The sequence below is a fragment of the Symphalangus syndactylus genome, chromosome 17, assembly GCF_028878055.3.
Source record: "Symphalangus syndactylus isolate Jambi chromosome 17, NHGRI_mSymSyn1-v2.1_pri, whole genome shotgun sequence".
Classification (NCBI taxonomy): Eukaryota; Metazoa; Chordata; class Mammalia; order Primates; family Hylobatidae; genus Symphalangus; species Symphalangus syndactylus.
Window position 1 is genome coordinate 74,566,368 of NC_072439.2, and position 15,882 is coordinate 74,582,249.

Consider the following 15,882-nt stretch of genomic DNA (forward strand, 5'->3'; position numbering starts at 1 on the left):
GGCATTCTGTCAAATAGAGGAAAGCAAGTTGGAGGAGAAACGGTTTACATTCTGAAGAAAAATTGCTTTCTTTGTCCTTCTTTAAAATAAACAATGGGGCTAGTTGTAGGAAAGTGGTGTAGTGACTCAACCCTAAAGAGCAGAAACAACTGCAGGCTGCTCAGGAACATAATCTATCAGTGTAATTTTCCAAAACATCAGGAAAATAAACATAGTGGAAGGCAACAGTTTTAGCTTGATTGTTGGATGCATAACAAAACAGGAAGTGCTCTATTTGAATAAGATAACAGGGAAAGAATACAGTTGACTGCTAATAGTCACCCCTCCTCCCCCAGAAGCCAAATGCAGTTTTGGTTATCAGGAAACTGTAGATTAATATTTTACCTATCCAAGATAGGGGTTTTTGAAAGACAAAGTGAAAAAGAAATAAAATTGTTATCTAGTGTGGCAGAAATGTTTTAATGCTGTTGCTTTAAGGAAATAAAGAAAATAATAAAAAATAGGAATTAGCTTAAATATCTGATGCTAACAGACTAAATCTAAAGGCAGGTAGCCCTCCCAGTGAGACTTCAGGAATGATCAAAGGGCTCCTTAGCTGCTGGAGAGAGTGTAATAAAGTGGCCACGATTGAAGCTAAAACCTCACACAGGTGCAATGAGGGTTAGGTAATAGCAAGTTCAAGTGAAGGCTTCAGTCAGAGAATTGTCAAGATTTAATAGCAGTTACAAATAAATATTTGGTAAATAAGCGGCACTATATTATACTGCTGAAAAGCGGAGTCCAAGTGTTTGGAATGTATTTCCATTTGGCATAAGATAAAGAAACACTAATTGCAAAAACGGGGTAGGAAACACTATTGTTCATTTCAAATGTGCATATGTAAACATTTTTTATGTTTCACTTGGAAGAAATTAAAAGTAAAATTAATGAGGTATTAAAAATATGGTTAGTTAGGTCATTTTTTGGCAAGTCATCCTGTGAAGGCGGCTTCATGCATGGCAAGAGATTTCATTATTTTAACTCTTTAACATTTAGCCCAGAAAGCACAGTACATAAGGTTTGAAACTGACAGCAGCCAATAAAGTTAATGAATGGAAAAGTATAGTGCCATCCAGTAGCATGTGAAATAATTAGGACAAAAATCCAGAAAATGAAAGATACCATAGCAGCAGGGCTGCTGGCTGAATGGGGTTGACGTGAACCTGGATTAGAAGTCACCAGGAAGGTTGTATCATATTGTAGATTATTACTCTTAAAATGCTAGAATCATCCTTGTTTGGCCATGTATTGTGTACCTAGTAGACTAATCTACAAAGATAAGGAAACGGGTCAGAAGTGTAAAGAGAATCATTGTCTGACACATAGAAACCTCTCTGAGACCAGGAAACGTATTTACCAACTATATTCACCACCTCATAGCAAGAGTTGAAAATTCATGTTCTTTAGCAAGCTTTTTACAGTTAATTTTTGGAGTGTAATTTGTACATTATATGTTCATTTTAATTTTTTTATTCTTTTTTTTTTGAGGCAGAGTCTTGCTCTGTTGCACAGGCTGGAGTGCAGTGGTGTGATCTTGGCCCACTGCAGACTCCGCCTCCCAGGTTCAAGCAATTCTCTTGCTTCAGCCTCCCGAATAGCTGGGACTACAGCTGTGCACCACCACATCTGATTATTTTTTTGTGTGTTTGTGTGTGTGTTTTTAATAGAGACAGAGTCTCGCCATGTTGGTCAGGCTGGTCTCAAACTTCTGGCCTCAAGTGATCCACCCACCTCAGCCTCCCAAAATGCTGGGATTACAGGCGTGAGCCACTGCACCCAGCCTATATGTTCATTTTTAAAAAATTGAGTCCAGCTATGGAATCATTCCTATGTTGTGTGTTATGCATGTTTTGCCTCTGGCAAGGATCATACTTTCAAATCAAAGAGATGTAATATGATTTAGTAAAAGAATATTGGCACAATATTCTGAAGCTCTGATTTTGAGCCCCAGCTGTGTGAACTTGGATATATCACTACTCTGAGCCACAGTTTCCTCTTGGTAAAATGAAGGTGATACAATGTCACCAAATTGTGAGGGTCAAATTAGAGAATGTGAGGGAAAAATGCTTTTTAAATTGCAGAGCACTATGCATGTGCTTCTCCTAAACTATAGTTCCAAAGTGGAAATTTCTGCATGCAGTCAGCACCTAGTTAATGACCAGGACTGCTCTGTACTTTAAAAAAGATATGTTTGAGTAAAGAAAACTTCTTGACCATCAAATATTTCAAGGGTTTGGAAGCAAGAGTGTTTTGTTAGCTTTAGAATAAAATTTTACTCACTTTATATTTAAAATGCTTCGGTTGAGAGTAAGTTGCTATACTGTCTCTTTATATGTAATTCGTGGAGAACAAACACATGTATCTTTTAGTTTAATGGAGAAAAATTGAAAATTAGGGCAGCCAAAAAATATTCCCTATGATATTATAATTTAGTGTATTATTGCCCAGTTAACTTTTTTCTAATTAGATATTAGGTAGGTATTATAAACCTAATATTTACAAGGTGACTAAATATTCAATATGTTTAGGGAACAGATCATGAGAATTCTTGGCATTGTTTAAGTATTGTTTAGAAATCTACATATTTATTATTTATGTGACAGTATAAATGTGATAATAAAACATTGTGTAACTGATTCTGGTCAGGGTATTATGTCAAGAACTAGTATCGTCTTTTGGGTCTCCTGCTGTTGTGAATGCTGAAGTTTTAATGCATTGTATTTTCATATTCCAAGCCCATTTTCATTAAATAACATTGTCCAAATGAATTAAATATCTCTGAACATATATGGTATGAGGCAAAGTATATTTCCTAGCCATTAGTTCCACTTTTTTTGTTTTTGTCTTTTTTTTTTTTTTCCATTTTGGGGAGAATGGAGTCTCACTACGTTGTCCAGGCAGGTCTTGAATTTCTGGGCTCAAGCTGTCCTTCCACTTCTGCCTCCCTAAGTGCTGAGATTACAGGCATTTTTTTCCTAGCCATTAGGCCTTGATGAAACTGTGACATTCTACTAGGGTAAAGAGTTGTCTGTTTGAAACAGACAACAGAAATGTAAACTAAAGCCTTAGTCACCAGTATTAAGGATGACCGAAAAATCTAAAATTCTTTAAGATAAATGTATTGCACAAGACACTGGTCACTCACTGTCTTCTAATGGAAGTGTCTTGGATATTGGCTCTGTTCTACCAAGACATGTGAGGCTGCTGTCACACGAGCATGGTCACAGCCTGCTGTCAACAAGACTGCAGTCCTGAGTCCAGTTCATGGCTGAAAATGGCATCTCAAATCCTGCCTGAGTGAAGGGATCTGAGCAAATCACTGATCAAAGGAAAGTAAGCTAAGGAAAAAAAAAATCAAAATTCACAGAACATGAGTGGAATCTTCATATTAGAAGAAAAATAGGTGATTTCAAACTACACAGCTTGGATAAAGAAAAGAAAAGGTCTGTAAAACAGTCTCTTTGTCAAAGCAAACTAAAACCAATACAAATAATTAAAGCTTAAATTCTTAATACTTTACAAAGTGCTTCAAGAGCATGGATTATGTACTTATGGTTCACAACAACTCTGTGAAGTGGGCCTGGCAGTTATCAGCCCATTTTATAAATGAGAAAAAAATAGTTCAGAGGTTAAGTGACTTGCCCTAGGGTTATTTGGCCAGAGCATGGCCTTGGGCAAAAGTCTTTGTCTACAGTATCACAAACTAGGGTAACAAATAATGACAATTCAATGCCTAAATATTCAAGTGAATGTCATTTAATGTCTGACAAGAAAAAAAGAACACCTTGAAGGGTCTTAAAAACACTACTAAGGGCTGCTTGGGTTACAGTTAATGGTACCATGTAGGAATAATTTCTAGTCACCAATTCATTAGTTGCTTCATTAAGCTCAGTTACCTTTGCAGCTAATTTTATCAATCCTCCTTTATGAAGCTGTGGCTGTGCAAATAATAAGAAACCTAGTACCTGATATTTAGATATATTTGTGATCCCTGGGCACTTTCAGGCTTACCTACTTCAATTTCATTAAAACTCTTTGAAACAATCTTCCAAAAACTGTTATTTCTCTTAAAAGCGAACACAGGAAAGTTGATGAAATTCCTTGCAGTCAGCAAAGTGGTACTGAGACTCAATATAAGAAGACTGAGTTATTAATTAGATGTTAAGAATCTCATTAATTATGGTTTTAAAGTCTCCTTTATAGTCACATAAAAGATTCATGTCTAAACAAATTTCCAAATGGCCAGAATACTCTTTAAAAGGTGATAAGAAAATGAGTTAAGAACATTGAAAAAGTGCATAATGCCCAGTAAGGCCCAACCTATGTTCACACTGTGAAATCGGAGCTGGCAACAGATGATGTGGTCAGTTTCCTGACAAGTGACAAGGTAAGGCAGGCATTGCTTCAAAGAGCCAGGCCTGGCCAGGCATGGTGGCTTATGCCTGTAATCTCAGCACTTTGTGAGGCCAAGGCAGGTGGATCACTTCAGGCCAGGGGTTCGAGACCAGCCGGGCCAACATGGTGAAACCCTGTCTCTACTAAAAATACAAAAAAATTAGCCAGGCATAGTGGTGCATGCTGTAATCCCAGCTACTCTGGAGGCTGAGGCAGGAGAATCATTTGAACCCTGGAGGTGGAGGTTGCAATGAGCCAACACCGCACCACTGCACTCCAACCCGGGTGACAGGGTGAGACTCTGTCTCAAAAAAAAAAAAACAAAACAAAAACAAAACAAAGAAACCAAAAACCCAAAAAACTAAAAACTAAAAAACAAAGAGCTAGGCCACAGGCAGATCACATCCACAGCCCCTGACACATTGGCTCTGCTAGGCTAGCTGTGCACGGATGAGGTGAAGTAATGCTAAACGGTGATGGTTCTGGTTAGCAAAGCTTTCCCTGCTTGCATGGGCCTGATGATGAGGGTAATGATGTGTGTGGGTCTTTAGGATGGTGTTTGGTTATGGCAGCCTGAGCTGACTAAGGTGGAGATGGATTTCTTATTAATAGAAATATAGGGGAGATAATTGAAACATGGTTGTGGGGAAGGGGTAGCTTTGTGGTAGGAACGTCAGTAAAAATGTGTTTTTGTATTCGTAATGCATGGAATCACAAATCATGCAAATAGATTAGGTGTTTTATAGCTTTTCCAAAATGCTGAATAATGTTATTGAGCAGAAAAACTGCTGAACAGATGTTAAGTAGCTGTTTGTGATGACCCCCTTGGTTCCCTTTTTAAGGTAAGAACATCAAATCAATGATGTAACACAAAAGAGGGAACAGGAAGGAAATTCTTTAAAATTTCCAACTTACAAGCCTTTTGAAAAATATTAAAAGAGGAGAAATCTGCAGCCTTTATAGCCTGTTAATGAGAAGTTCTCTTTATATACTTTCAGTACAATGGCTTAAATTTTGTAAAATAGCAGTGTAATTCAGGTCTTATTTTGGGCTCTTTAAGACTGAAAAGTAGAAAAGGCATATTTTTCCTGGATCATAGAAAGAGATTAGATAATTTACCTTATGGCTATATAAAGATCAATTGCCAATGTTTAGAGAAGCATCCAATTCATCAGCGTGGTATGAAGGCACTATCTTGAAAAGCTCTGAATTCTTGTGTAGGTAATGCGATGGTTATATGCAATAGCTCAGTAAGTGAAATAGAAAAAAACATTGTGCTTCCTAGAATTTTCTTATTGATTTGAAATAAGAAATTCACTGCAATGTTGAATTAGATATTAGGAAGGTATAAAGAAAAGATTCTTTAAAGAGACACTACCCTAATAACTGCTTGAAATTGCAAAATGTAGCATTATGGTATGTTTTAGAATAACAGAAATAAAATCATTAGCTAAAATTTGCTTGTTTTTGCAAACGAGATTTACTACGAACATTTCCAAAATCCCCTAACACTTGCACTATTTGCCACGTAAGCCTTATATACTTCTAGAATTCTCTCATATTTGTACATTGGACAAATATAAAAGACTCATATACCTACATTCAATTGGGTGCTTCTAATAAAATCCAATACTGGCAAGATTCGCTTCCGCATTGTCTCCATTTGTCTCACTGTATCTTCTCTGGTCAGACTGAAAGGTGTTTTATGCTCTAAAAATTGTAACAATAAACTTTTATACTATTTTCTCTAGACTTCCATTTCAAAATATTTTCTTTAGCAAGCTATAAACAAATATCTCAATATTAATAGATACGAAATCTTTAGTATGGAAACTAGTCCCATCCCTAGACCATATGTATAACAAAGAAAGATCTATGGGGAGAAAGGCAGAGGAGACACTGCCCTTTAGAAACTATCATTTATTTATTTTGTTGTGTTTCTTGATTGAGAGATCTAAGAGACAACCTATAACAATTCACCTATCTCTTCAGAGTCTGTTTTTCCTGAGTTGTGAAAAAATGCGTCACAAATGTGTCTGATTCTTGTCTTGTTCCTCCTAGGTATTATTCAAGTGTGCAGATCCATTGACTTTGAATGTAGCTGGAAGTTCAGATAAGCCTCAGAGGATACAGTGCCAGACAGACAAAACACAAATACTTAATTATGTGGTTAGAGCTGCAGGAATAAATTTAACCTGGTCATGAATTCAGCCCATAAGTTTGAGATTTCAACTCCATGTGAATATTTTCTTGAGTTTTAAAAGTTTCAACTCAGATTACTGAACACCATTTAACTGTAATACGCTCCAGGAGATCTAAACTCTTGGCTAATTACATAAGAAAAGGGGGGAACAGACATTAATACAATAACAGAATACAAGTAATTTAAGATTGTCATTGGCTATATTTTTGATTTCATATAGTAGTTTTATTGCATAATTTTCTTCTACCTCTGCTAATTGATAATGATGAAAACTAGTATTCTTTAAGCACTGTATGATTAGGCATTGATGACTGTGGTGGGTGGAGTAAGATGATTAGATGATTAGAGTGAGGGGGGTGGGCATTCCAGGATTGCATGTGTTCTTGGGGAAAGATTTCCTGGAACCAGAATTCCAGGTATTGTTAACTAACCCACAAAGAAGATTAGAAGGAGTTAATTTTAACTCAAACATTTTTTGGGGCCCAAAACTCATCACAGGCTACTATATGCTAAACCTTGTAGGTTCAGATGATTTACCTGTGAATATTGGCAGCTTCCTGCTGGATATTTTTTCCAAAAATTTTCCGTCTTCTTTGTTTTTGAACCCAAGAGTCAAGAGATATTGTTGGGGAGGAAAAGATGACCAGTCAACTGTCTGAGGCAACATGTGGAGTGCTTGAAGATCTGAAATATGACAGAAAAAGAACTAAGAGGCTTTGTTATGGTTTTAATATTTTTAGGGTTTTTCCCCCCAAATTTCAGGAATTGTACCTGGAAAAAATGATAACTATAAAGGTGAAAGGTATGAAGTAAAATTATGTGTATCAAAAGGTCAAATAGATAACATATCAAAACCATATTTCATTATACTTAGTAATCTAAGCATACACAAAGCATAACAATAAAATATGGCTAGATCACATGGTCATCTTTCCTCATCTTCAGAATAATAGACATTCAGGACCAGCTTGCAGGCTTATTATTTTTAGCTGTAACTCTTTACAAGAGACTTCGATTTTTTTTTTTTCTTTTTTTCTTTTTAGACGGAGTCTTGCTCTTGTCACCCAGGCTGGAATGTAATGTCTCAATTTTGGCTCACTGCAACCTCTGCCTCCTGGGTTCAAGTGACTCTCCTGCTTCAGCCTCCTGAGTAGCTGGGATTACAGGCGCCCGCCACCACGCCCAGCTAATTTTTGTATTTTTAGTAGAGACGGGGTTTCACCATGTTGGCCAGGCTAGTCTCAAACTCCTGACCTCAGGTGATCTACCTGCCTCGGCCTCCCAAAATGCTGAGATTACAGGCAGGAGCCACCACGCTCAGCCGAGAATTTGATTTTTCTCTTCCTAGCTTAAGATGTAAGGAAATAATGTTAGTTATAAAAAAAGGAAAGAGAAAAATTACCAAGTGAGAATTAAAATATACAGCTAATTAATTTAGTTACCATCCTTCATATAGGCATAGGAGGAAATTTAAAATGATAAATGTACTGACTATTGTAATTAGACTTGGAAATAATTCGTGTCATGAAAACGGTTCTAAAACAGACTCAATTCTTAATGATCGTAAGAGCTAATATTTACTGAGTACTTATTTTCTATCTGCCCCTGTTCTAAGAGCTTTGTGCGCACTCTTCTTTGAATTCCACATGATAACTTCACAAGGTTGGTGCTATTGTCCTCACTTTATGGATAAGAGGTTGAGGGACACAGATGGGAAGTAACTTGCCCAACAGCACAGCTCCAAAGTAGGCAAAGCCAGATTCACAACCAGGTAGTCTGACTCCAGACACCACAGGCACAGCCACTGCACCCTTCTTCAAGATTGCTTGGCACTAGGTTACTTTTGGGGTAGGGATAAAGGCCCACCTTACAGATGATAAGACTGGTGCTTCAAGAGGTTACAAACATGCCCAAGATCACGAATTGAGCAAACAGAGGGACCAGAATTGAAAGCCAAAGTACAAAGGCTAACCTCTTGGGGACCTGGAGGCAAGATTCACTTAATTCATTTCCATTTTGAGTAACAAGGCTTTGGTTTATTAAAATAGATTTCTCAAGTGAAGGATGATGAACAGAGAGGTTTAATAAGCCCTCTTTGTTTAACACTGCCAGAAAGGGGAAAAGGCAAAATCCCAAATATCACTGAATGATGGTTTAGTTAAAGGTAAAATGTTAACGTAGACTCAGAACTCAAATGGTGGTAATGGTTCAAATATAGCCTTCAATATTTGTCTGTAATACTTCTTTTAAAAATAAGACAGTACACCACGAGTGTTTTTTTTTTTTTTTTTAACACCATCCCCCTTTTTAAGCCTCAGAACCTTTTGTCCAAACTAAAATTTTCTGACAAGCCCAATATTAAAAGCCAATAAAAAGTAGGGACATTCTGTTTGAATCTTGGCACACTGACCACCCACCCTCACTACTGAACTCTGTTCTATACCCTACTCACAGATGCCACCTCGAGCTTCTCCACGGAACCTCAGTTTTTCAAAACACAGTTTGGAAAACACTGCAGTGTTATTTGTCACAGTTTGGTTAAGTAAACAGTGTATGTCTGTCAAACTGAGAGTTACAATATATGCTGATTATTGAAATAATTAAAATATCACAAAGTGCCTTTTAAACACAAACACAGAACAAAAACATCTTAATCCCAAACATGCTTTAGTTTTTCTTTGGTGACTTAGGATCCAGGTCAGCTCTTACTGTTAATGAGGGCTAATATTCATCTGGCGCGTCTTCTGTGCCACACACGTTATCAGGGTTATCTTTTTCAATCATGGAATGGGGAGCAGGGCATATTATCAGGCCCAACTTACAGGTAATAAAGCTGGAGCTTCCAGAGATTCCAGAGTTGCCCAAGATCACACACTGAGCATAGGGACCAGAACTGAAAATCAGGCAGCTGGATGCCAAAGTACAAAGGCTTACCCCTCAAAACTATCCTTGTGACAGTCTAGGGTCATGCTTATAAAAATCGACGGGAAACATGCCATAGGAATGCCAGTGAACACTCTCTATCTAGAAAAGTATAGCAAATGCTCAAGAGTTCCCAAACTAACAGAGTGACTTTTAGGCATCTTAACATACTGATTGCAAGTATCAGATGCTGCTGCTTCTTCTTTGTTTTTTTTTTTTTTTTTTTTGAGATGGAGTCTTGCTCTGTCTACCCAGGCTGGAGTGCAATGGCACTATCTTGGCTCACTGCAAACTCCGCCTCCTGGGTTCAAGCAATTCTCCTGCCTCAGCCTCCTGAGTAGCTAGGATTACAGGCACCCACCACCACACCCAGCTAATTTTGTATTTTTAGTAGAGATGGGATTTCTCCAAGTTGGTCAAGCTGGTCTTGAACTCCTGACCTCAGGAGATCTGCCTGCCTCGGCCTCCCAAAGTGTCGGGATTACAGGTGTGAGCCACTGCACATAGCCTTAGATACTTCTTTAGTTGGTGGTTGTGTTACAAAATGCCTCTTTTTAAAAGGATGGCTCATTTTTATAAACAAGGTAAAAATGTGATTTCTGCTTTTCAATTTCAAAAGTGCAGGAAGTTTCTTTGCTTTTGACATCTGCAGCTGATCGTCACAGACATGCCTCTCTTTGCAAGCGAATACTATTTTGCTGAAATATTAGCAAGGGGAGAGCTTACTCATTTTACTGAAGTTGCCAATAACTGGATTGTATGAAAAGGCAGCTGAGTAACCTCGAGATTTGGCATTTTCTGGTGCAGCACTATCGCCAAAACCAGCCTGATGTTTGAGGACTCTCTTATGTAGATAAATAGCATAAAGACTTTGAGTGGTTTACCTCTTCTTGTCCTTAAATATTTGATAGATAAAGAGGAGACAAATACTAATATTGGCAGTGATTAGATGGAATAGAAACGAATGTCAGTACTATACTATGGCTAATTTATTATAAAACATGCTTGTAAAATTGTAAATATTCTCTGTTCCTTCTGATCCTATATGCTTCATCCAGTGAGTATTTGACCCATTATTAACTTCCAGTTGAAATTTTAAAATGTAGGAGGCTCCTATATACATACGGTTAAATTTAGAAAAAAATTTTTTTTCAGGTATCATTCTTTTTCCATTTGTATGCAGGGTAAATTGCTGTTGTATGAACATTTAGCCTAACAGGTGGTCTATGACCCAAAATGACAACATACTTACCAGATGTTGAATCTCATGTAACATTAATTTGAGTGCTAATTGTTCTCGATTTTGTGCTCATAAACCTCTACCTGTGTCCGAAAAGCTCTGTGCTTCTGATGGATATAAAAGTTAACCAGATTATATTACCCTTCTGTAGGAAAGTAGAATTGATTTAAAAATGTCTTCTTTGCTCCTGTCATGTCGAAAGAAACTTGGGAGAAACAGATCTTTTAATGCATTCCTTTACAATTTATCCCAATTGGAGATGAAATTTGTATGACTATGACTGAACTTATTATTAAATCAGTTTGCATACGTGAACAGCTCCAAATTTTTACCATTAGCCAAGCGGATGCTTTAGAAAATAATATCAAAGATAGATTATGCAGATTAAATTTCTCGCAGAAACATAATCTTTCCATTTCTTTTCCCCCAGACGAAAGATGTCAAACTTTCACTGAAAGAGGTAAACAGTTTTCCCTTTTTCAGAAATATTTTACTGTACTCCGGAAGGCTGAAACTGACCACCTTGCAAGTCCTCAAGCTATTCTGGCTTCTTGACTTTTTGGTATTATTGTCCTCTCCTTAAAAATCATCTTCCTGGAGTTCGGTAGTAGTCTCTCTCTCTCTCTCTCTCTCTCTCCCTCTGACACACACACACACGCACACACATACACACACACACACACATTCCCCTTTCTCCTCCTGCCTTCTCATTCAGTGTTCCTCACAGCTGTCCCCAGCTCACTGATATTCTCTTCATACATACACCCTTGGGAATATCTCTAGTCTTGTGTCTTCGGCTACTATTTTTAACCAAAAAATTGGATATCAAAACTACAGTTGCGGCTGGAAATTTCCACCAAATTCCAACATGGCATTTCCAAATGCCTACTGGGACATTGCTATTTGTTCAACACTCCAAAAGTTAGTTAAAATAGAGCAAATATGTTCCTCAAAAGTGATTTTCATAATCTCTATAACTTCTCTTTTCCTTTTTTTTTTTTGCCAGCCTGTTATGAGGATAGCCATTATTCACCCGATTATTCTGGCTTAAAAATTTGAAGCCGTTGTTGACTTTTCTTTCCTCTTATTCCCCATTTAGTGAGTCTCTCAAAAACTAATTAAACCTGCACATTGCAATGCATCCCGTATCAGCCTGTTTCTTTGCATTATCATTGCTATTATCTTGGTCAAATTTCTCAGCACATAACATCTGGATTATTGAAGAGTTTCCCCACCAGTCTCACTGCTACCAGTGTTGTTTCATGCCAATACATCGCTACATCACCACTCGATGAATATTTTTGATACATCACCTGCCTTTTTCACTGTCACATCCTTCCTCAGGAACTCTGGAGACTTTTCCTTTCCTGGCATTCAAGGCTCTCAGCAGTGTGCATCTACTTCACAATCTATCCATGATTCTCACATTTTCTCTAGTATCAACCTTTATAACCAGCTCTGCTGATTTCACTGCCTGTGCTTATCTGGCCTCTGAACATTTGCTTGTCATTTTCCACTCAGAAACAACTACCTAGTCTCCCCATTTTTCCTTTATTCAATCTATCACTGTCCTTGCAGATGTGTCTAAGTCCCATCTAGCTCATAAAGGGTTTCCTGAATAGTACAGTGTCTTCCAACCTTCCATTCAAACTCTTTGTTTTTTTTTTTTTTTGAGATGGAGTCTTGCTCTGTCGCCCAGGCTGGAGTGCAGTGGCGCGATCTTGGCTCACTGCAAGCTCTGCCTCCCGGGTTCACGCCATTCTCCTGCCTCAGCCTCCCAAGTAGCTGGGACTACAGGAGCCCACCACCACACCTGGCTAATATTTGTATTTTTAGTAGAGACGGGGTTATGTTAGCCATGATGGTCTTGATCTCGTGATCCACCCGCCTTGGCCTCCCAAAGTGGTGGGATTACAGGCGTGAGCCACCTTTTTGAGACGGAGTTTCACTCTTGTTGCCCAGGCTGGAGTGCAATGGCGCCATCTCGGCTCACTGCAACCTCTACCTCCTGGGTTCAAGGGATTCTCCTGCCTCAGCCTCCTGAGTTGATGGGATTACAGGCGCCTGCCACCATGCCCAGCTGATTTTTGTTATTTTTAGTAGAGACAGGGTTTTGCCTTGTTGGGCAGGCTGGTCTCGAACTCCTGACCTCAGGTGACCCACCCACCTGGGCCTCCCAAAGTGCTGGGATTACAGGCATGAGCCACCGTGCTCGGCCTCAAACTCATAAAGAACATTTATATTCACTCCAGAGTGAATCTACTGTTTCATAGGGGCATGTCTTAACACCCTGAGAAATCTTAATCCTCTTCAAGATCCCATCTTTTTTGTTTACTTTTTGGTTTTCATTTTTGAAACAGGGTCTTACTCTGTCACTTATGCTGGAGTGCAGTAATGCAATCATAGCTCACTGTAACCTTGAACTTCTGGGCTCAGGCAATCCTCCTGCCTCAGCCTCCAGAGAAGCTGAGACTAAAGGTACGTGCCCCCATGCCCAGTTAATATATTTTTGTTTAATTTTTAGTAGAGATGGGGTCTTGCTATGTTGCTCAAAGTGGTCTTGAGCTTCTGGCCTCAAGCGATCCCCCTGCCTTGGCCTCCCAAATTACTGAGATTACAGGTGTGAGCCACTGTGCCTGGCCACATCTTTAAATTATCTTCATGCCTCAAGCAACTAGCAGATGCTCAATCAACATTTGAATTTAATCTGAAAACATACATTCCCAAATCTTGAATTTTTAATGGTCCAAATAGCAATAGAACTGCAAAAAATCAAAACTAATAAAATATCTAGAGCTTCTGAGATATGATTTATTTTGTTACTAAACTTAGAAAAAAAAATCACATTATCTTTGTTCTTCATTTTGCCTAAACCCCAAATGGGTTCTGTTCACCTTATGAAGGGTGAGTGAAGTAAAATAATTTGTACTGGGTGACTCGGTAGAGTAGATGCTCAAATGAACAGAGCAGCTTTGCCCGGATGGAAAAATTAGTTTCATAGTTGGCTTGCTGCAGCTTTTTCTCTGGGAAATAGGAACTCAGTCACAAAAGATTGGATTAATGGGGAGAGTTTGGCTTAGTGCAACCATCGGCAGCACCGGAAAAACATCTGCAAAAACATGAAATATAGACTGTGGATGAACAGACTCATTTATATATGTGAGGGATAGCTGTATTTGTTATGTAGTTAAATATCCATAAAATAAATTTTAAGCTTTATGGAAGTAAAGCACTAAGCATAGACACCATTGTTATCTGTATTTTCTGTTGGACACCTCATCATAACCACAACCAACAGATCATGAAGGAACATTGCAAAGCAGTTTCTTAAAAAGAAAAATCATAGAGATTTAAAAACTCTTTTAGAAAGATGCAGATTTGTTGGGGTCTATCATTACTTTTCTATAAAAGTTTCATTTTCTCCTCTCTTTTCTGGTGTCTGTGTCATTTCCCTGCCCTTTGTCCATAACAAAATGTTCTGACATTTAGGTTAAAGCAAAATCTCATTTTTAAAGGTCCCGATTGTTTAGTGTGAGATAGGACCATGTAAGTTTTATATGACTCCTTTTCACTGATCAGTTTCAGACTTTCGTTTCTACAGTACCTTCATAATGCCAACACTTTGTCATTACTTCTTTCTCAATCATGTTCTGAATTTTATTTTGTACTCTTTTTAATGCTAATACTTCTATCTTGGAAGTTCTCCACAAATTCACATCAGCAAGAAAATAGCAAAAGGTGGCAACTTTGAAGCAAAGTTGTTATTATTATTGCCCCCCATAAATAATAAAATGGTTTCTACTTTTAAAAACAGATAGTATATTTTGATTTTTGTATTTGATATCTGAGAAAGTCATATGTATACTATATAGATAATAAATTGTACAATAAATTATATTTCCCTTTGACCTTCATTGTAATTTCAGAGTTATAGACAGAAATAGAAAAAAAATTGGTTTTCATTCCCGAGATTCCTAATTTTCACTTCAGGCTGGTGGTCTAGTTCTCCAAGATCAATTTTTGTATATTTAAGTTTTCTCTTGCAACCCACATAAAAACTTAGAAAGACACATAATCCCACAGGAATTTTATACACAGCTCATTTCTCTTTCATTTGAAATTCTTATTGATTCCAAAGTTTTATGTTTAATGAGCTGTATTGGATCTTTATTCTGGGCTTTATTACACTGAAGTTCCTTGATCCTACTTTTATCAAAGTAGACTAGAGACAATACAAACATTAAAGATATTAAATACAAACATTAAAGATTCCCCCTCTATGTTTATTAGACTCACATCATTGAAACTGATGTCTTCTTGCACTGTATGAGAGTTGGAATGATCACTGGTTAATTGGCTATCTGGCATGCATTTCTCTCCTCCTCCCCTTTTTATTCCTTGGTGAATTCTCTCAATCACCCCCTACTCTAAAAGTGAGACCCAATTGACCAAGTCAATCAATCCATGCCATTTCCCTCGGTCCCAGTTATTGGTTCAATCATAAGCATATGATGCAGTTTGGGCCAATGCAAAAGAGTGGGCTCCGGGAATTGTGTGGAAGGGGCACTCTTGTTCCTTGGTACAGTGAGATTTGAGATCTGTAATGACATTTGAGAATGTTGCTATTATATTCAAGAACCTAGCACTTGAGGGCATGGTAGAGTTAGTGGAACACCAGGTAGAATTTGAGAATAAATTCTCAAGTTGACTGTGGAAACAGAGTGATGAGAGATAGTAAGTGAGCTATTGGTTGGATCAAGCTATGCTAAAAAGCAGTCCCACCTGTGGATCTTCAAGTTATGTAAATCAGTGTGTTCCAATGTGTTCTGCCCCTTTAAAACTGACTTCAGTAAGTCAGTTTGAGCTGTGATTCCTACCGCTTGAAACCAAAGATTCCTTATACAGGGGTTTAGCTAGTAGTTCAATATATCTTACAAATAATATAGGACCCTTACTATAGATGAGATGTAAGACAGAGATGAAACTGTCATGCTGAATTTCTAGGAAGCACGTTTTTCTTATTTAAGAAAAATAACAGTTGGGGGATTTGGAATTATTACTTTTTACAGCTAGCACAAAGGTA

General features: G+C 37.8%; 1 protein-coding gene across 1 annotated transcript in view; it reads right to left on the bottom strand.

Moving 5' to 3' along the window:
* The window catches only part of SPATA16 (spermatogenesis associated 16), a 257,164-nt gene that overhangs the window by 29,029 nt on the left and 212,253 nt on the right, over positions 1-15,882 (bottom strand). The window contains exons 7-8 of the mRNA XM_063621699.1: positions 7,175-7,321; positions 6,035-6,144 (exon numbers count right to left, since the gene is read on the bottom strand). Of these exons, the coding sequence (XP_063477769.1) occupies positions 6,035-6,144; positions 7,175-7,321 (257 nt within the window). The remainder of the gene's footprint in view (positions 1-6,034; positions 6,145-7,174; positions 7,322-15,882) is intronic.